This window comes from Staurois parvus, unplaced genomic scaffold (assembly GCF_062004578.1).
Source record: "Staurois parvus isolate SC_StPar_1 unplaced genomic scaffold, SC_StPar_1.0 ptg000061l, whole genome shotgun sequence".
Taxonomy (NCBI): Eukaryota; Metazoa; Chordata; class Amphibia; order Anura; family Ranidae; genus Staurois; species Staurois parvus.
In genome coordinates, this window is record NW_028317857.1 from 11,226,416 (window position 1) to 11,243,012 (window position 16,597).

Sequence of the window (16,597 nt, forward strand, 5' to 3'; positions counted from 1 at the left end):
AAGATAAAGCGCAGAAGAAAAAATAACAGCATAACGATATAAGCAGTAAATGTATGAGCCATTAGAAATGAAGCATAAAACAAAGCCTAAAAACTACAAGAACAACATGGGACTGCAGAGTCAAGATATGTGTATTTTGTGCTTGACATATTCTACACAAATGTTTCTGTAGGCTTCTTTTAGGATATATATATATATATATATATATATAAAACACAAATTACTAAATGAGCCAATCACATGGCAGCAACTAAATGCATTTAGGCATCTAGACGTGGTGAAGACAACTTGCTGAATTTCAAACAGAGCATCAGAATGGGGAAGAAAGGGGATTTAAGTGACTTTGAACATGGCATGGTTGTTGGTGCCAGACAGCCTGACCTGAGTATTTAAAAAACTGCTGATCTACTGAGTTTTTCACTCACAACCATCTCTAAATATCCAGTGAGTGGCAGTTGTGTAGACAAAAATGCCTTGATGATGTCAGAGGAGAATGGGCAGACTGGTTTCTGCAACATTCAGATGGTAGGGTCAGAATTTTGCGTAAACATGAAAGCATGGATCCATCCTGCCTTGTATCAATGGTTCAGGCTGGTGGTGGTGGTATAATGGTGTGGGGGATATTTTCTTGGCACTAGCAAAGTGTACATAATAAAGTGGCCGGTGATGTATATAAATTATAGTGCATTCAGAAAGTATTCAGATCCCCTTCACCTTTTTTCAACTTTCCCATTTTGCAACTTGATACTACAGTTGCTTCATTTAAATTATTTTTTTTCTTATTAATCTACACTCAGTACTCCATATTGACAAAGTGAAAACAGAATTATAGGAAGGTCTGTGAATTTATTAAAAATAAAAAAAATTAAATATCACATTGGCATAAGAATTCAGACCCTTTGGTGCCTCCCATTTCTCTTGATATTTGCTGAGATGTTTCTACATCTTGACTGCAGTCCACCTGTGTTAAATTCAATTGATTGCACATTATTTGGAAAGGCACACACCTCTATATAAAAGGCCTCACAGCTGGCAATGCATACTGTATCAGATCAAAGGCCATGAGTACAAAAGGAACTGCCTGCAGAGCCTGGAGACAAGATTATTGCAAGGCACACATCTGGGGAAGGCTACAAAAAATCCTGCTACACTGAAGGTTCTCAAGAGCACAGTGAACTGGATAATTCTCAAATGGAAGAAGTCTGACACAACCACAACTCCTTCAAGAGCTGGTCGCCTAGCCAAACTGAGCAATCGGAGATGAAGGGCCTTAGTAAGAGAGGTGACCAAGAACCCAATGGTCACTCTGATTGAGCTCTAGAGATCCTGTGTGGAGATGGGACAAAGTTAGAGGGCAACCATCACTGTAGCTCTCCACTGATCTGGGCTTTATGGCAGAGTGGCTAGACGAAAGTCTCTCCTTAGTTTGGAGTTTGCAAAAAAGCACTTGAAGGACTCACAGACTGTGAGAAAGAAGATTATCTGGTCTGATGAAAACAAGATTGAACTGTTTGTCCATCCTCTGGAGATAACCCAACACCAGTTTAAATTATTCATGCAGGGCACAACTGTGGCAAAGCAAGCCATAGAAAAGGTTTGGAAATCTCCCCAACTCAGTGCCCCCCGAAACTAAAGGGTTACCCAGGCAATGATATATGCCAAAGTCAAGGCAGTCCTCATGGATGGGGTAAGTATGAAAGTTTGTGGAAACCATGGGTGGACCACTATCTACCAGCAACTTTGAAGAGATGCTTTTATCTCCATGACTTGTATGTCGGCACACGTCTCTGGAATTTCTCACTGGGATGTCTTGTTTGCCCCCTCCCTTGATACTTTATCATCTTGTCCTCTGTTGCGATTCCTCTTCTTTCCTTTATTTCCCCCACGCATCACATTTGCTTCCATCAACACCAGACGCCCACCTCTTAGGATGTTGGTACTGAAAGATCCTCCTGGTACACAAGATTATGTTCCCATTAGGTTACGGAGTTAGTGGAGACACCCTAGTGCCGAGATAACCCAGTCTCACTACCTCCAGAAGCCACTCAGCTTAAGGGACCTCGGCTTTAACCCTGTATCCCCTGGGTCATATGACCCTCCAACGTTATGGTTTACCTGGGTGGACAGAAATGATCTTGTCTGCAGTAACTTTTGCATCATGGCCATCTGGCACTTATGCATTTACTTTCTTATTACATCTGGGAAGTGTTATCGTTGTCTTTTGGTAACATTGTGTACCCTGGTTCTTATGGTTCACTCGCACTGCAGTACAGTTTGTTACATTCACAATTTTTCCTTCAATAAGATTTTTTATAGTAACTGTTTGACTGTCTAGCCACTTTGCCATAAAGCCCAGATTAGTGGAAGGCTACTGTGATGGTTGTCGTTCTAGATCTTTATCCCATCTCCACACAGGATCTCTGGAGCTCAGTCCGAGTGACCATTGGGTTCTTGGTTACCTCTCTTACTAACGCACTTCTTCCCCTAATGCTCACTTTGGCTGGGTGACCAGCTATTGAAAGACTTCTGGTTGTGTGAACTTCTTTCATTTGAGAATTATGGAGGCCACTGTGCTGTTGGGAACCTTCAGTGCAGCAGAAATTATTTGTAGCCTTCCCCAGGTCTGTGCCTTGCAATAATCCTGTCTCTGAGCTCTGCAGGCAGTTCCTTTGACCTCATGGCTTTTTCTCTGATATTAACAAACTGCAGTACTGTATCAGGCTCCAACATAACAAAATTGTAAAAAGGTGAAGGGGGTCTGAATACTTTATGAATGCACTGTGTGTGCGTGTGTATGTATATATATATATATATATTTTTTTTTTTTTTTTTTAAGTAGTTAACAGCTAAGACCTCATCATCATCTCCAAGCTTGTCTAGAGGCAGGAGTCTCTGGGGACAGACTGGAGAAGAGTTTTGTTCACCGATTATGTTCACAATCAGGATATTTGTAGTCTTAATTGCTCACATTTGGAAGTGGTCTCTGTTAACAATGGCTAAGTAAGGGTGTGCAGTAAAATGGAGAAACCAATATGTTTAACTGAAGTCAGAGAAGTAAAAATTACTTCTGAATGGTTGCCTTGCATTAGAGTACGCAAGATTTGTTTTACGGCATAAACCTGATAATTGTGTAAAGAAGCTCAGTAGGTACACTATGGAAAGAATCAATAGCAACCAATCACGTTGCAGCCTAGAAAACTGAGCTCAGTGAAAAAAATTAAAGTAGAACTTTAGAATCTTTGTAATATATTACACCCATATTTAGGAGTATAACATGTAACACAGTACAGCACCTGCCCGCACAGTGATATACCACAGATACTGCAGTGTTGTACAGAGATCACTGGGACAGTAACTTAAGTCTCTGCACCAGAGGAACTTACACTCCAATGTCCCCCACAGTCACACACGATTATACATTTATATAGCTCTGACATATACCGCAGTGCTTTACAGAGATCGCTGAGCGAGTCACATCAGTCTCTGCACCAGAGGAGCTTACACTCTAATGTTCCACCTGGAAAACCACGGAAGAGATGGTGGGAACCCCTCAGTGGGCACAGGAGTTGTACAGACTTGGGGAACTAAGCGCAGGGATGTTGAGAACCCCTCATAATTTACTTGTTCATTTTGCCTGCGCCAACCTTTCACCACCACTAGATGGCATTATTAGCACCCAACTAGAAGCAGTGGATAGTGGAATGCATGAAATGGTTACATGCAGCTTTCTCTGATTTGCAGATTGTTACATAAGTCCAGCTGCACCCTTTTCTGTGTCTGGGGTTTTTGTACAGTTTGGCTCGTAATCAAAAATGTGCATTTCTAGTAGGCTGCTTTCACACTGCTCTTTTGAAAGAAAAAAAAAAAAAGTGTTTCTGGTGCGTTTCTCTGCGTTTTCTGGTTGCCTGCACCCGTGAGACATGAACACATGAATCAAAAAAGGCACCAAAAATGCAAGTGTAGTGCGTTTTGATGCATTTTCCAATAATATCAATGGGGAGGTGCATTTTTGGTGAGTTTTTTTAGAACATGTACCAAAAATACAGCAAGCAGGACTTTTAAAAACGCAGCTCACCGGTGTGAACTATTTGATGCATTTTTCAGCCTCTTTTTTTTTTTTTAACTGAAAAACTGATTAAAAACTGATCAGTGTGAAAGGGACCTTAGGCACGATACTACAAATTCTATGTGGGCTGCAACAGTTGGTAAGGGCCTTTGGATCTCCATTGCAGCACCCACTGCTGCACTACTGTACCCTTGGAGCTAAAGGCTGTCCTTCATCTGGCTTTATAGGTTAAGATTTTTTTTTTTCTTTTGGGCTCTTTTGCACACTTCCATAGGCTGGATTGTTCCCCAGACTGCTATTGTAATTTAACCAATTAGAAGACTCAACACTCATGTGAAGGATTGTTCTTTTTGTTTCCCTTTTCCTGTTTCAGTTTTTCACACTTTTTTTTTATAGCGTATTTGGAGCGGAACCATTCATCTGAATGGGCCTTCCTCCACTTCTGAAAATGCACTAAAGAATCATATTTTGGATATGAGCCAATCAAGTCTTGTGCTGCAAGGTTTCGCACATTTTGTTATTGGACAAAACACGCAACTGCTACCCACGTTTGGGGTGTCATTAGGAAATAATGGCACCAAGAGCGCATTGTTGTCAGTGGGAGAAACAGTGCCTCTTCCTTGATATCAGTGGAGGGAATAGTGCCTCATCCATGGTGTCAGTGGGAAGAACAGTGCCCCAATGTTGGCATCAGTGGGAGGAGTAGTGACCCTTCCTTGACATCAGTGGAAGGAATGGCACCTCATCCATTACGTCAGTTGGAGCAATAGTGTCCTATTGGTGGTGTCAGTGGGAGGAATAGTGCCCCATCACAGGTGTCAATGGGAGGAATATTACCCCATCGCTGATGTCAGAGAAAAGAATAGTCCCCCATCATCGATGTCATTGGGAGGAATAATGCCCCACTCTTGGTATCAGTAGGAAGTGGGCCAGCATTGGTGTTAGTGGGAGAAATAGTGCCCCATTCATTGGTAACAGTGACAGCAAATGTTTCCCTTCCCTGGAATCAGCGGGAGGAATAGTGCCTCATTGTTGGTGTCAGTAGGAGGAATAGTGCCCCAAAGGCCAGATAAAAACAAGTAAATGGCTGCATCTGGCCCCAGACCACAGACTGGAGACCACTGCTATAGGGCAATGGCTAAAAAAAAATGAAGCCTGAACAGGTAGATTGTGCGACTTTCATTTTACATTTTTTTACAGTCGTGTACCTTTAAAGCGGACTCCTGTTGAAAGAAAAGCGTTGCTGTGACACCTCTCTGTATATTATTCACTTTATCACTTTCCCTTAATTCACTCCTCCCATCACACTGTAAATTTGTTATACCTTTGTTAAGACATCAGAAAACCTTCATATGCTACAAGTAAATAAACCTATTTTACCAATGTAATTTTCCAAGTTCTGTTCTGAACAGCTAATCTACATTCACATATGCAAAATAGCTTCAGGAGGTTGAATGTGTACATCAAAAAACAGTAAAATGAATGACCAATAAATATAGCGGAGCATGTGGTTCTGAGACCTATAGCACTACTCACAAGTTAAGCCCTTTGCATGACTCAGCCTTCTTTTAGTAGGAATATCCATTTCCACACTTTTTCCACATAACATCCACAAAAATGTTGCTAGGTTTAAAACAATATTTCAGGAATGCAAAGCAAATACCAGAACCTGTAGCTGTTGTTGGCGGAATAACATCACCATGAATATTAGCAGAAGTGTATTCAGTTATGCTGGGTGGAGATAACCAGATTCAAGTACAGGCACTTCAAAGGCTACAGATAACTATAAATGTTAATAGAAATGTCTGGATAGACACACAGAATACCTGTTGTCTTGCAAGAACAACTCCTCCAGGCATGGGCATGTTCTATATAGTTACACTGGTCTAGGGCCAATGTAACTATATACAATATATACCATACTGGTGAGTCTACTTGCTTCCCAGTCCCGAACCAAGTGGCTGGCCTGATTTATTATATAAATAGAAAGGCTACAGTGAGCGCTCCAAAATGTCAGCAGCTGAACATTCAAGGAAAACACATAATAAGTCCCAAGATAAATGTACAAATATAAAATGCAGCGCTGGCCTGATTTATTGCAAACACAGGAGGTTGGCCGCACAGCACTGGCTACATTCAGTGAATGCTGTACATTTTCTGAATGATTGCAAACCATTCTCTGACTGGAAGAGGAGGACAGCATGTTGCCACTGCTCTGCCTCTCTCACGCTGCTGGCTGAATCTGGGTCACAGGAAAGCAGAACCAAGAGCACTTTTGTGACCCACAAGAGAAGTTTGGCCAAAAGAGCACTCTTGGCCAAACTCCTCTATTAGGACTTCTCCACAAGAGTCTTGCTAATTAAAAGACATTATACCAAGCAGATCTTTAATAGGACAGAAAAGTAGGTCTTCATAAACTATAACTTAATGTTTGGTGGCCAACTATAATGTACATATGTAGCATCTGCAGAGTTCTCACTTGAATTTATCAAAATTGGTTTAAGAAAAATGAATTTTTTTTTTCTACATGGACGTTGTAACATAAAATGGAGTTTTCTATGAGCAGCAGGTTCACTGGTATGGTATACAACAAGGAATATTAGATGACCTTGAAAGGGACAGTAAAGTCTAAATATACAGAGCAGGTTGTCATGCTCATGACATTTGCAGCTAACAGATGTCTGTCTCTGGAGGGAGTACATGACCGTGGAATGTCTGCTCAGTACAAATGCTTTGGGTAACAGTACTCTATTTTTACCATGACAAGGATGTCCTCCAAGCCCACAAAAAGTCAGCAAGGGGAGGCTATATTCCACAAGTACAAAATAATAAATGCTACAGACAAGGAACAACTTTGTACTAAAGAGTTAAGAACACAAGAGGCCAGCTTGTTTCAAACAGAATGCTGAGCACAGCTGTTAACGAATCCATTACAGGTTAATCTACAAATAATGCACACAACGCATTACCAGTTAGTAATCACATTGCACAAAATGGAAACAAAATGATGCGGTTTTGTTAGGCCTCTTTAAATAACATAACGAAAAGCAATGCAATAAAATGGCTATCATATCTTTCAACTGAAATGAACCTGGCATGAATACAAAAATTATAAAATAAACACAACCCCCAAAGAGTAGGCTACAAAAGGGTGCCTGTATATACCTTTGTTTAAAAATGTTTTTTTCTGGGTACCCAGGAGCCCTAGTAAGTATACAATCAATTGTGTACCAAGTCCAAGCTCTGGCAAGCATTTTTGAAACATCCTATCAAAATCGGAGATAGCTAAACATATGTCATGGAACCAGATGATGCTGCTTTTCAGAGCTTAGATTTCTTCTTCTATTATGTTCATGCCAGGTTCATTTTTAGCTAAAGCCTAACCCAACCTTAAGAGTATTTCCCGGCAATAAATGCAACTGTCCTTCTTTCTGCCCTTTTTCTTAAATACCTAATACATTTTGTTGCTTGTCCTCTGAAACGCTTGTAGATACTTTGTGTTTTTTGGATTTTTTTATTAAAGTTTCTCTTTTGAGGTCAGTGTGTATACCATGTGTGTACACTTCTATAATGTGACATGCACTATCACCTAAAGCAGGGGTCTCCAAACTTTCTAAACAAAAAGGGCCAGTTTACTGTCTTGCCAGTGGGAGTTACCAATGCCTTACCTTTAGTATTGGGGGGAGGAATAGTGCCCCACTGTTGGGGTCAGTGGGAGGAATGGTGCCCCCTTGTTGGTGTCAGTGGGAGGAATGGTGCCCCCTTGTTGGTGTCAGTGGGAGGAATGGTGCCCCCTTGTTGGTGTCAGTGGGAGGAATGGTGCCCCCTTGTTGGTGTCAGTGGGAGGAATGGTGCCCCCTTGTTGGTGTCAGTGGGAGGAATGGTGCCCCCTTGTTGGTGTCAGTGGGAGGAATGGTGCCCCCTTGTTGGTGTCAGTGGGAGGAATGGTGCCGCATTGTTGGTGTCAGTAGGAGGAATGGTGCCGCATTGTTGGTGTCACTGTCTTAAAGGATACCTGTACTAAGAGAAATATAGGGCTGCCACGGCTATCCCATTTCTAAAGATGCTTATTACCTGGCTATCTCTGACTGATATTTTTTGATCACAGATGGGGAACACATCCAGTACACAGTCAGTACAGGCTGCACTTTTTGACTTGTTGAGTAGTTTCTAGGTAAGTGACTAACAGTGAAGTAATAACCAAATTTGATTATAATGACAGCCAGGTCACACTTCGGAAGGATAGGTCAGCATCTATGGCAGTGGTTCTCAACCTGGGGGTCGCGACCCCTTCGGGGGTCGAACGACCATTTCACAGGGGTCGCCTAAGACCATCGGAAAACACATATTTCCGATGGTCTTAGGAACCGAGACACCGCTCCTCCGTTTCAGGCGATCTGTGGGCGGGATGATATGCTGCCCCTGTAACCTGGCCACACCTCCGGGATCACTCAACAGCTCCGCCTCCTCGCCGCTGATTGGCCACCGGAACTGTAGCTCAGGAGAGGCATACAGGCGGCCAATCACCGGCGAGGAAGTGGAGCTTGGAGAGGAGGAGCCGAGCGGCAGCGCGCGGAGATCGAAGAAGATCGAGGGAGCTGCAGGAGCGAGTGAAGAGAGAGGCCAGAGAAGGAAGACAGCTGACAGGTAAGTGCAAATTTTGCTGCTGCAGCTAGGTATGCAGGCTGTAGATGGGAGAGGGAGAGAGCAAGCCCAGGCTGGAGCAGGAGTCAGCAAGGTAAGTATCATTGGTGTCAGTGGAAGGGATAGTGCCCCATCATTTGTGTCACTAATACAACGATGGGGTACTATTCCTCCCCCCACTGACACCAACGATGGGGCACTATTCCTCCCCCCACTGACACCAACGATGGGGCACTATTCCTCCCCCCACTGACACCAACGATGGGGCACTATTCCTCCCACTGACACCCACAATGGGGCACTATTCCTCCCACTGACACCAATGATGGGGCACTATTCCTCCCACTGACACCAATGATGGGGCACTATTCCTCCCACTGACACCAATGATGGGGCACTATTCCTCCCACTGACACCAATGATGGGGCACTATTCCTCCCACTGACACCAATGATGGGACACTATTCATCCCACTGACATCAGTGATGGGGCGCTAGTCCTCCCACTGCAAAATTACAGTTATGAAGTAGCAACGAAAATAATTTTATGGTTGGGGGTCACCACAACATGAGGAACTGTATTAAGGGGTCGCGGCATTAGAAAGGTTGAGAACCACTGATCTATGGTGAACATTTGGGACAGCATGCAAGTTTTGAAACCGAAAGCCTTGCCCTCGTCATTTAAATATTGGCTGGAATATGGCTCACCAATGGAAATTAATGGGGCTGACATGAGAATGCAAAGTAAAGGCAGGAACATTTGTAGGAGAAAGGTTGTGTGGCACCAGAGAGGGCCCAAGAGTGAAGAACGCTGAAAGGTATTTATTCAAAGTGAACTAATCCTTTAAATGTAAGTAGTTCTCAGGAGTACAGGGCACACTTATCTACAAGTCCTAGTATGGCGAGTCAGAACCTGACTGGATATGGTACGACCTGGAGTTCCCATTGAAGTAAAGATCCTGCTATATCAATCAGCACAATGTCTAGCACTTGATGTGGCCTGGTATGTATGGTTTGTCAAGAGATGAAAGGTTTACACACATGGTCACTTTCCTTATTTGTTCACCTTTACCAAGTCACCTCAGACTGAGCAGAAACCACTCAGCACTGCACAAATGTTCAAAAAACAACTCTGATAGGTTAATCTAATTCACTTCCATACCTCAGTTCCAACTATATATTGTTCGGAATCTCCAATCATAAGCACTTCTGGGACTTGTCTTCTTTCCACTGCTCTGTTCAGGTGTCTTTTTTCCCTTAAAGTGGAACTGTAGGCCTAAACTTCATCTGTGACATGAATCAGTGGTGTCCCAATATTGACTTACCAGGGCTTTTTTTCTACAACCTCAACTGCTTCTCTCTATCCTAGGATTATCAGATTATCCTTCTTCATGAGTTCAAAGTAGTCATTCTGAGCGTCTTAGAGACACCATTGTAGTGCTGAATCCAGGGATGACCATGTCTGTCACTTTCTCCAGCAAGTTCTTATGTCTGCGCATACCAATTAGGTTTCTGCCTGGGTACAATGTTGACATCACCATTGGGACAGACCGTGAACAAGGAAGCAGATGATGGTGAAAGCTAAGATGGCACTGCCACTTTGGGAAATCAAGGATATGAAAGGAGTTTGAGATTAAGATGGAGGTGATAATATTTAGCCAGCCAGTGTGCTACAAACTTTTCATCTCTACATGTGTCTGACTCCTACAATTCTGCTTTAAAATGACCTTGTCAGCATAGGGTCACTCTATACAAACACTTAAAGCAGAACTACACTGTACCACAAACCAAAACCACTATTTAATTTTTAATAATCAAAGCACACTCACCCATCCCTCCATGCTTTAGTTTGCTAAGAAATCACTCTGAAACCCCCCCCCCCCCCCACCTAACATTTCTGGCAGCAGCCATCTTGAGTAAGAGCACAGATGATTCAGGTAGCATTTACTTCCTGTACTCCATCTGTCCTTAGCTCAGGCAAGCAGCTAGGAGGGTGTGCTTTGCAGAGAAAACCCCTCCCCCTCCTGAAGACTCCTGGGATGTATGCCATAATTTGCCTAGGCCTGGAAATAAGTGATGGAAAAAAAAAGTTCAAAAGTAAATATAACTGTTCCTATCTATTTACTAATGCTAGCAGTATAAGGATAAAAAAGCCAATGTTGATTGAGAGATTGACGTTCTGCTTTAAAGAAGAACATCATAATTACCTTTTACTGCTGGCATCTGTACATGTTCCTCATTTCTGGGTGTGTGGAATACCTGCTCCCTGCTGCACAGGATAACGCCTCCCTTCTCACTGCAGGCATAGTCCAAAATGGCAATCCTTTGGCTTGTGAAACAGCTTCCTTGTGTGTTTCATCCTTGTATTTAGAGGTTTGCTTAGTGCTCAGCTCAAAGCTTTGGTTATCCATATATATGAGATGAGTGGTCCCGCTACCCCCACTAAATAGAGGCACAATAGAATCCAAAACACAGGCACTAGTTGAGAAGTTTAATTTTGCTTAATGTTTCATGAATAATTAATCAAATTCTGGTTTCTTATATCTACCTGGGACTAAATGAAATATCTCCATCAATATTTTCCTTTCCAAGCAACTTTTTTTAGAAGTACTCTAAGCCAAATAATAAGCCATTCTGCCCCATGGCAGAATAAAGGGGAAATCCAGCAGCAGGATACAAAGCAAGTTGATCCCTTTATTTACTATGCACATATACACTCAACGGCCACTTTATTAGTTACACCTACACCTTGCTAGTACCAGGTTGGACCTCAGAACTGCCTTAATTCTTTGTGGCATAGATTCAACAAGGTGTTGGAAACATTCCTCAGAGATTTTGGTCCTTTTTGACATGATGGCATTACACAGTTGCTGCAGATTTGTCGGCTGCATATCGATGATGCGAATCACATCCCAAAGGTGCTCTATTGGATTGAGATCTGGTGACTGTGGAGGCCCCATTGGAGTACAGTGAACTCATTGTCATGTTCAATAAACCAGTTTGAGATGATTTGAGCTTTGTGACATGGTGCATTATCCTGCTGGAAGGAGCCGTCAGAAGATGGGGACACTGTAGTTATAAAAGGATGGACATGGTCAGCAAAAATACTCAGGTAGGCCGTGGAATTTAAACGATGCTCAATTGGGGCCCAAAGTGTGCCAAGAAAATATCCCCCAACCATTACACCACCACCCCCAACCTGAACCGTTGATACAAGGCAGAATGGATCCATGCATTCATATTGTTAAGCCAAATTCTGACCTACCATCTGAATGTCGCAGCTGAAATCAAGACTCATCAGGCCAGGCAACGTTTTTCCAATCTTCTATTGTCCAATTTTGGTGAGCCTGTATGAATTTTAGCCTCCGTTTTCTGTTCTTAGCGGACAGGATTGGCACCCAGTGTGCTCTTCTGCTGCTGTAGCCCATCATCTTCAAGCTTCAAAGTGTTGTGCATTCAAAGATGGTTCTCTGCATACTTTGGTTCAAGATGATAGAAAAGGCAACAGAAACTCCACTCATTACAACCAGTCTGCCCATTCTCCTCTGACATCAACAAGGCATTTTTGACCACAAAACTGCCTCTCACTGGATATTTTCTCTTTTTCAGACCATTCTCTGTAAACCCTAGAGATGGTTGTGCATGAAAATCATAGCATATCAGCAGTTTCTGAAATACTCAGCCTGTCTGGCACCAACAACCATGCCACATTCAAAGTCACTTAAATGCCCTTTCTTCTTGAACAGGTGTACCTAATAAAGAGGCCAGTGAGTGTGTATATATACACACCGGTGTTTTTATCTATCTATATATATATATATATATATATATATATCAATACTGGGCTAGGCTCTGTAAAATAAATAATAAACTGATGCATGAATCAACCCACCTATGCACACCTAAAATTAATTAATTATAAGCATTGTGCAAAGTGAGATTACAATATTGGTACATCCTTAGTAGATTGGAAACTCTAATGAGCAGGCCCCTCTGTTTCCTCTTGTACCAAACTGTATTGTAACTGTAATGTCTATCTTCATTTTGTAAAGAGCTGCGCAAACTGTTGGCGCTATATAAATCCTGTATAATAATAATAGTGAAAATTGAAAGAAAGACACTTGATCATTGGCACCTGAAGCTACGTATATTCCTCTGAAATGATTTCACACTGCTGTTTTCTACAATGATGGAAAAGAGTTTACAGAACACAAAAACTAGAAATTCAAAAAACAAACATACTGCAACTCAACTGGAAGGTTGGAAATGTTTATTAGTTGGAACTCGTCCAGACTTTAGCCTACTGTTTCCACTAGACCTAGCATGATACTTGCTAAAACAAAGCCAAGAAACTATTAATCAGAATGCCGGAAAATTATGGGGATACATTTACATTTAAGTATTGTATAAACATCTATGACTGGTGGGAGATAAGTGAAAGAATACTGTACTGTCTGGTTTGACAGGCAATCTGTATTATAAGACACCAAATAATACAAGTCATAAGTATCATGTGTGTCCCAGCTTCCCCACCCGCTGTTCTGACCTAGGAGCAGAGAAGTGTTGCCTCCCTGGAAGCTACGCATATCACCAAAGAGGTCTATGAAGCCAGTGGAGAGAGAAGAAAAATATAGACTGAAAGGCAGTGGAAAGAGCTACGGGACAACCAGGTGATTAAATGATAGAACATGGAGCAGCGTAATTTAAAATGCATCCCTAGAATCTAATTATCAGTGTTTACTATAGCGGAACACTGAAGAAATTAATATAAATTTATAGTGGTTATAAACTCTTACATATACCCAGTGAAGTGACTTGCCTCAGGTGATACACAGAGATGAAACAAATCCTCCTACACAAGTTGTACCTGTCTATCTACAGTCTTCTATTTTATACATTTGTTCAAAGTCTATCATTTATAAAGCTTGACAAGTTCAGATAAAGGGGATTGAAAAGCTAAAATTACACACTGCAGAGCTCAGTGAGCAGAGCTCTGGGAGCTGATTGGGGGAAGAAAAACACTCCCCTCCATACAGTCCATAGGAACAGAGCTAAGGCTGTCAATCTGCTTGAGGTCCCTCCCCTGTCACCACTTTTCTCTTGATGTCAGGAAAACTTGTCAGAAGTGATTCATGCTGATCGCAGAGGAATGAAGCAGCAGACAGAAATGACACTTCGTGCTCTTAGTTAAAACAAGTACACACTATAGAGGGATGTGCTTTGTTCATATTTCATGTTTGACATTTATAACCACTTTAAAAGAAAAGCTTGTTTTTCTAGGCCTAGGGATTTATGTCAAAAGGTATATTCCCAGCTCAAGTCTTGAAGTCTGCTGCTGTGGACATCTACTACTAATTTTCAATGTAGGACAGCTAACAGAAAGCAGAGAAGACTAATAAATAACTTTTACCAGCAGAAATTCAATGGTTGCCAGTGCTCTTCAATCCTAGGCAACTCAGAAAGAATGATAGTTAAGAATATACAACTGGACAAGCATAGGATTATTTTCTTGATATCCTATGTAACTAGCTTATGATATCCAATTGATAGAGCACCATTGGTAGGTCTAGAGCAGAGGTCTCCAAACTGTGGCCCGAGGGCTGGTTGCGGCCCTTTGCTAGCCTATATCTGGGCCTTGAGGTACTATAATTCTGAATGATACAAGACACTATTCCTTCCACTGACGACAATAATGGTTCACTATTCCTCCCACTTATACCAATGATGGGGCACTATTCCTCCCACTGATACCAATGTTGGGGCACTATTCCTCCCACTGACACCAATGATGGGGCACTATTCCTCCCACTCATACCAATGATGGGGCACTATTCCTCCCACTGATACCAATGATGGGGCACTATTCCTCCCACTGATAGCAATGATGAGGCACAATTCCTTCCACTAATACCAATGATGGGGCACTATTCCTCCCACTGACACCAATGATGGGGCACTATTCTGCAAACTGACACCAATGATGGGGCACTATTCATCCTACCAATACCAATGAGGGGGGCAGTACTCATCCTCCAACTGACCACCAACCTTGAAGTGATGTTTATTCTCACTGATGCTGGGCCTGGGACATTTTCTATCCTCACTGGCCACAATGCGGCCCCCCTAAAGTCTGAAAAATAGTAAACTGGCCCTTTGATTGAGAAGTTTGGAGACCCCTGGTCTAGAGTGATACAAAAAAAACAAAAACATACAGACATGTATGGTATTCGCTCCTGCTCAACATGTCACTTACATTCCCCCAAACACTGGTAGAGATGACCATATTGCATACACAGGGCACTCATAGGACTGGCATAACTACTGGTAGAAAGGCCAGTTGATAGATATGATACCTCTAGAAAAGCAATCTCAGGCAACCCAGGTACTGAGTAATTTAGTAAACATTAGGTTCTACCAAGCAGGGATGTAGCAAAGACAGGGTAAAAAAAAAAAAATGAATGGTTCCGATAATGCTCATTCAGGGCCACACCCACACATGCACACGGGCACACAGAAGTTACCCAGGAGTCTCCACCCCATATTTCCCAGCTCCGCCCTCTGGAGATGCGAGATCGATGTGCCTTGTTTGAGAAATAATGTAAACGCTACAGCAAGACCAAGAGAACAAATATTTAGCATTTCCGTATTTGAACTTTAAAAGCAGAGATCCCAAGAATCAATCTTAAAAGGAAGGTATTTCTTGAACAAGAAACAGAATGGAGTTATGCCATGAAAACAATACAATTTGTATATCTTGTTGCTATGCATCCAATGGAAACCCTGTACAAACCCAATATTGCTGCAAATATGCAAAAACATACACACATTTTATATATAATCTACAAATACCATATTTCCTTGTAACTATTTTTGGACAAAAAAGGGATGTGTTCCCTCCCCATGATGTTCCCCTTATAAGCAAAAGTAGTATCCTTTCATATTACAGGTAACCATGCTCTACAGAACAAAGACTGATCATTCACATTCAATATCCAATATTCTTGTAATAAAATCATTTAAATACAGCCCTCCGTGTTGTACACTAACAAAACTGTGCTTTGCCTTCACTCTCCTGTAAGAAACAGACTGCAGGCAACACTAATCCTGTATTAGGGTGTTTATCATAAAATTACAATTATTAACTACAATTTAATATTATGATCCCCATGAAATAACTGATTCACTCTTAAAGCAGCGCTGCTTAAGAGATCTAGAATTGTAGATGATGGTCATAGGTGCTCGAAGAGGATTGATTTCCACCATTACACTACATGGTGAATTCACAAACAAATAGGGGAAATTTTGCTTTCCTTAAAATCCTCCTGTGACAATAAAATGAAAGGCAAATGAACAGATGGTGCGGTTTATTGCAGTCTCAGTCTACTAAGACACTGCTGAATTTCAAAGTGAGATAAATTAGGGTACTTGTGACACCTCAAAGAAATGAAGATGGAGGCTTTGCCCTTAAATGTATTCAGGAAAAACCTTGTTTTTGCTATAAGGCCCTATATTCAAAAGGTTGCAAAACTGATGTACAAATCTACTAATCAGGAGCAAAATTTCTTGTGTAATGTTCAGTAAATAGAATGTACAAAATTGTCCTGTTATTTTTTTCCAATGGCATATGGGTTTACACATGCAAATTTTTGGAAACTGTGTTACTGATCTGAATGCAGAGCATGTTCACACAACTGTGTGAATGTCTCTATTGAAAACAATGCAGCTGCATTTAAATGGTTGGAAATGCATTTTTTTTGTACCCATGTGAATGGGGCCTAAGAATGAAAAGGTGAAAGGCAACAAAGTGCAATGTTTTTCAACTCAAGGGCCACCATAAAGCCAAGTTCATAGCATCCACTTTTACAGGCTGGATTGTATATACTGTAGT

General features: G+C 41.7%; 1 protein-coding gene across 5 annotated transcripts in view; it reads right to left on the reverse strand.

The window, feature by feature from the left end:
* WDR37 (WD repeat domain 37) overlaps positions 1 to 16,597 on the reverse strand; it is a 214,529-nt gene that overhangs the window by 73,549 nt on the left and 124,383 nt on the right. For 3 of the 5 annotated variants that reach the window (XM_089668731.1, XM_089668728.1, XM_089668730.1), the window contains one exon: positions 15,231 to 15,314. The exons of the other annotated variants lie outside the window; for them this stretch is intronic. In XM_089668731.1, the coding sequence (XP_089524857.1) occupies positions 15,231 to 15,314 (84 nt within the window). The remainder of the gene's footprint in view (positions 1 to 15,230; positions 15,315 to 16,597) is intronic. 5 annotated transcript variants of the gene reach the window in all.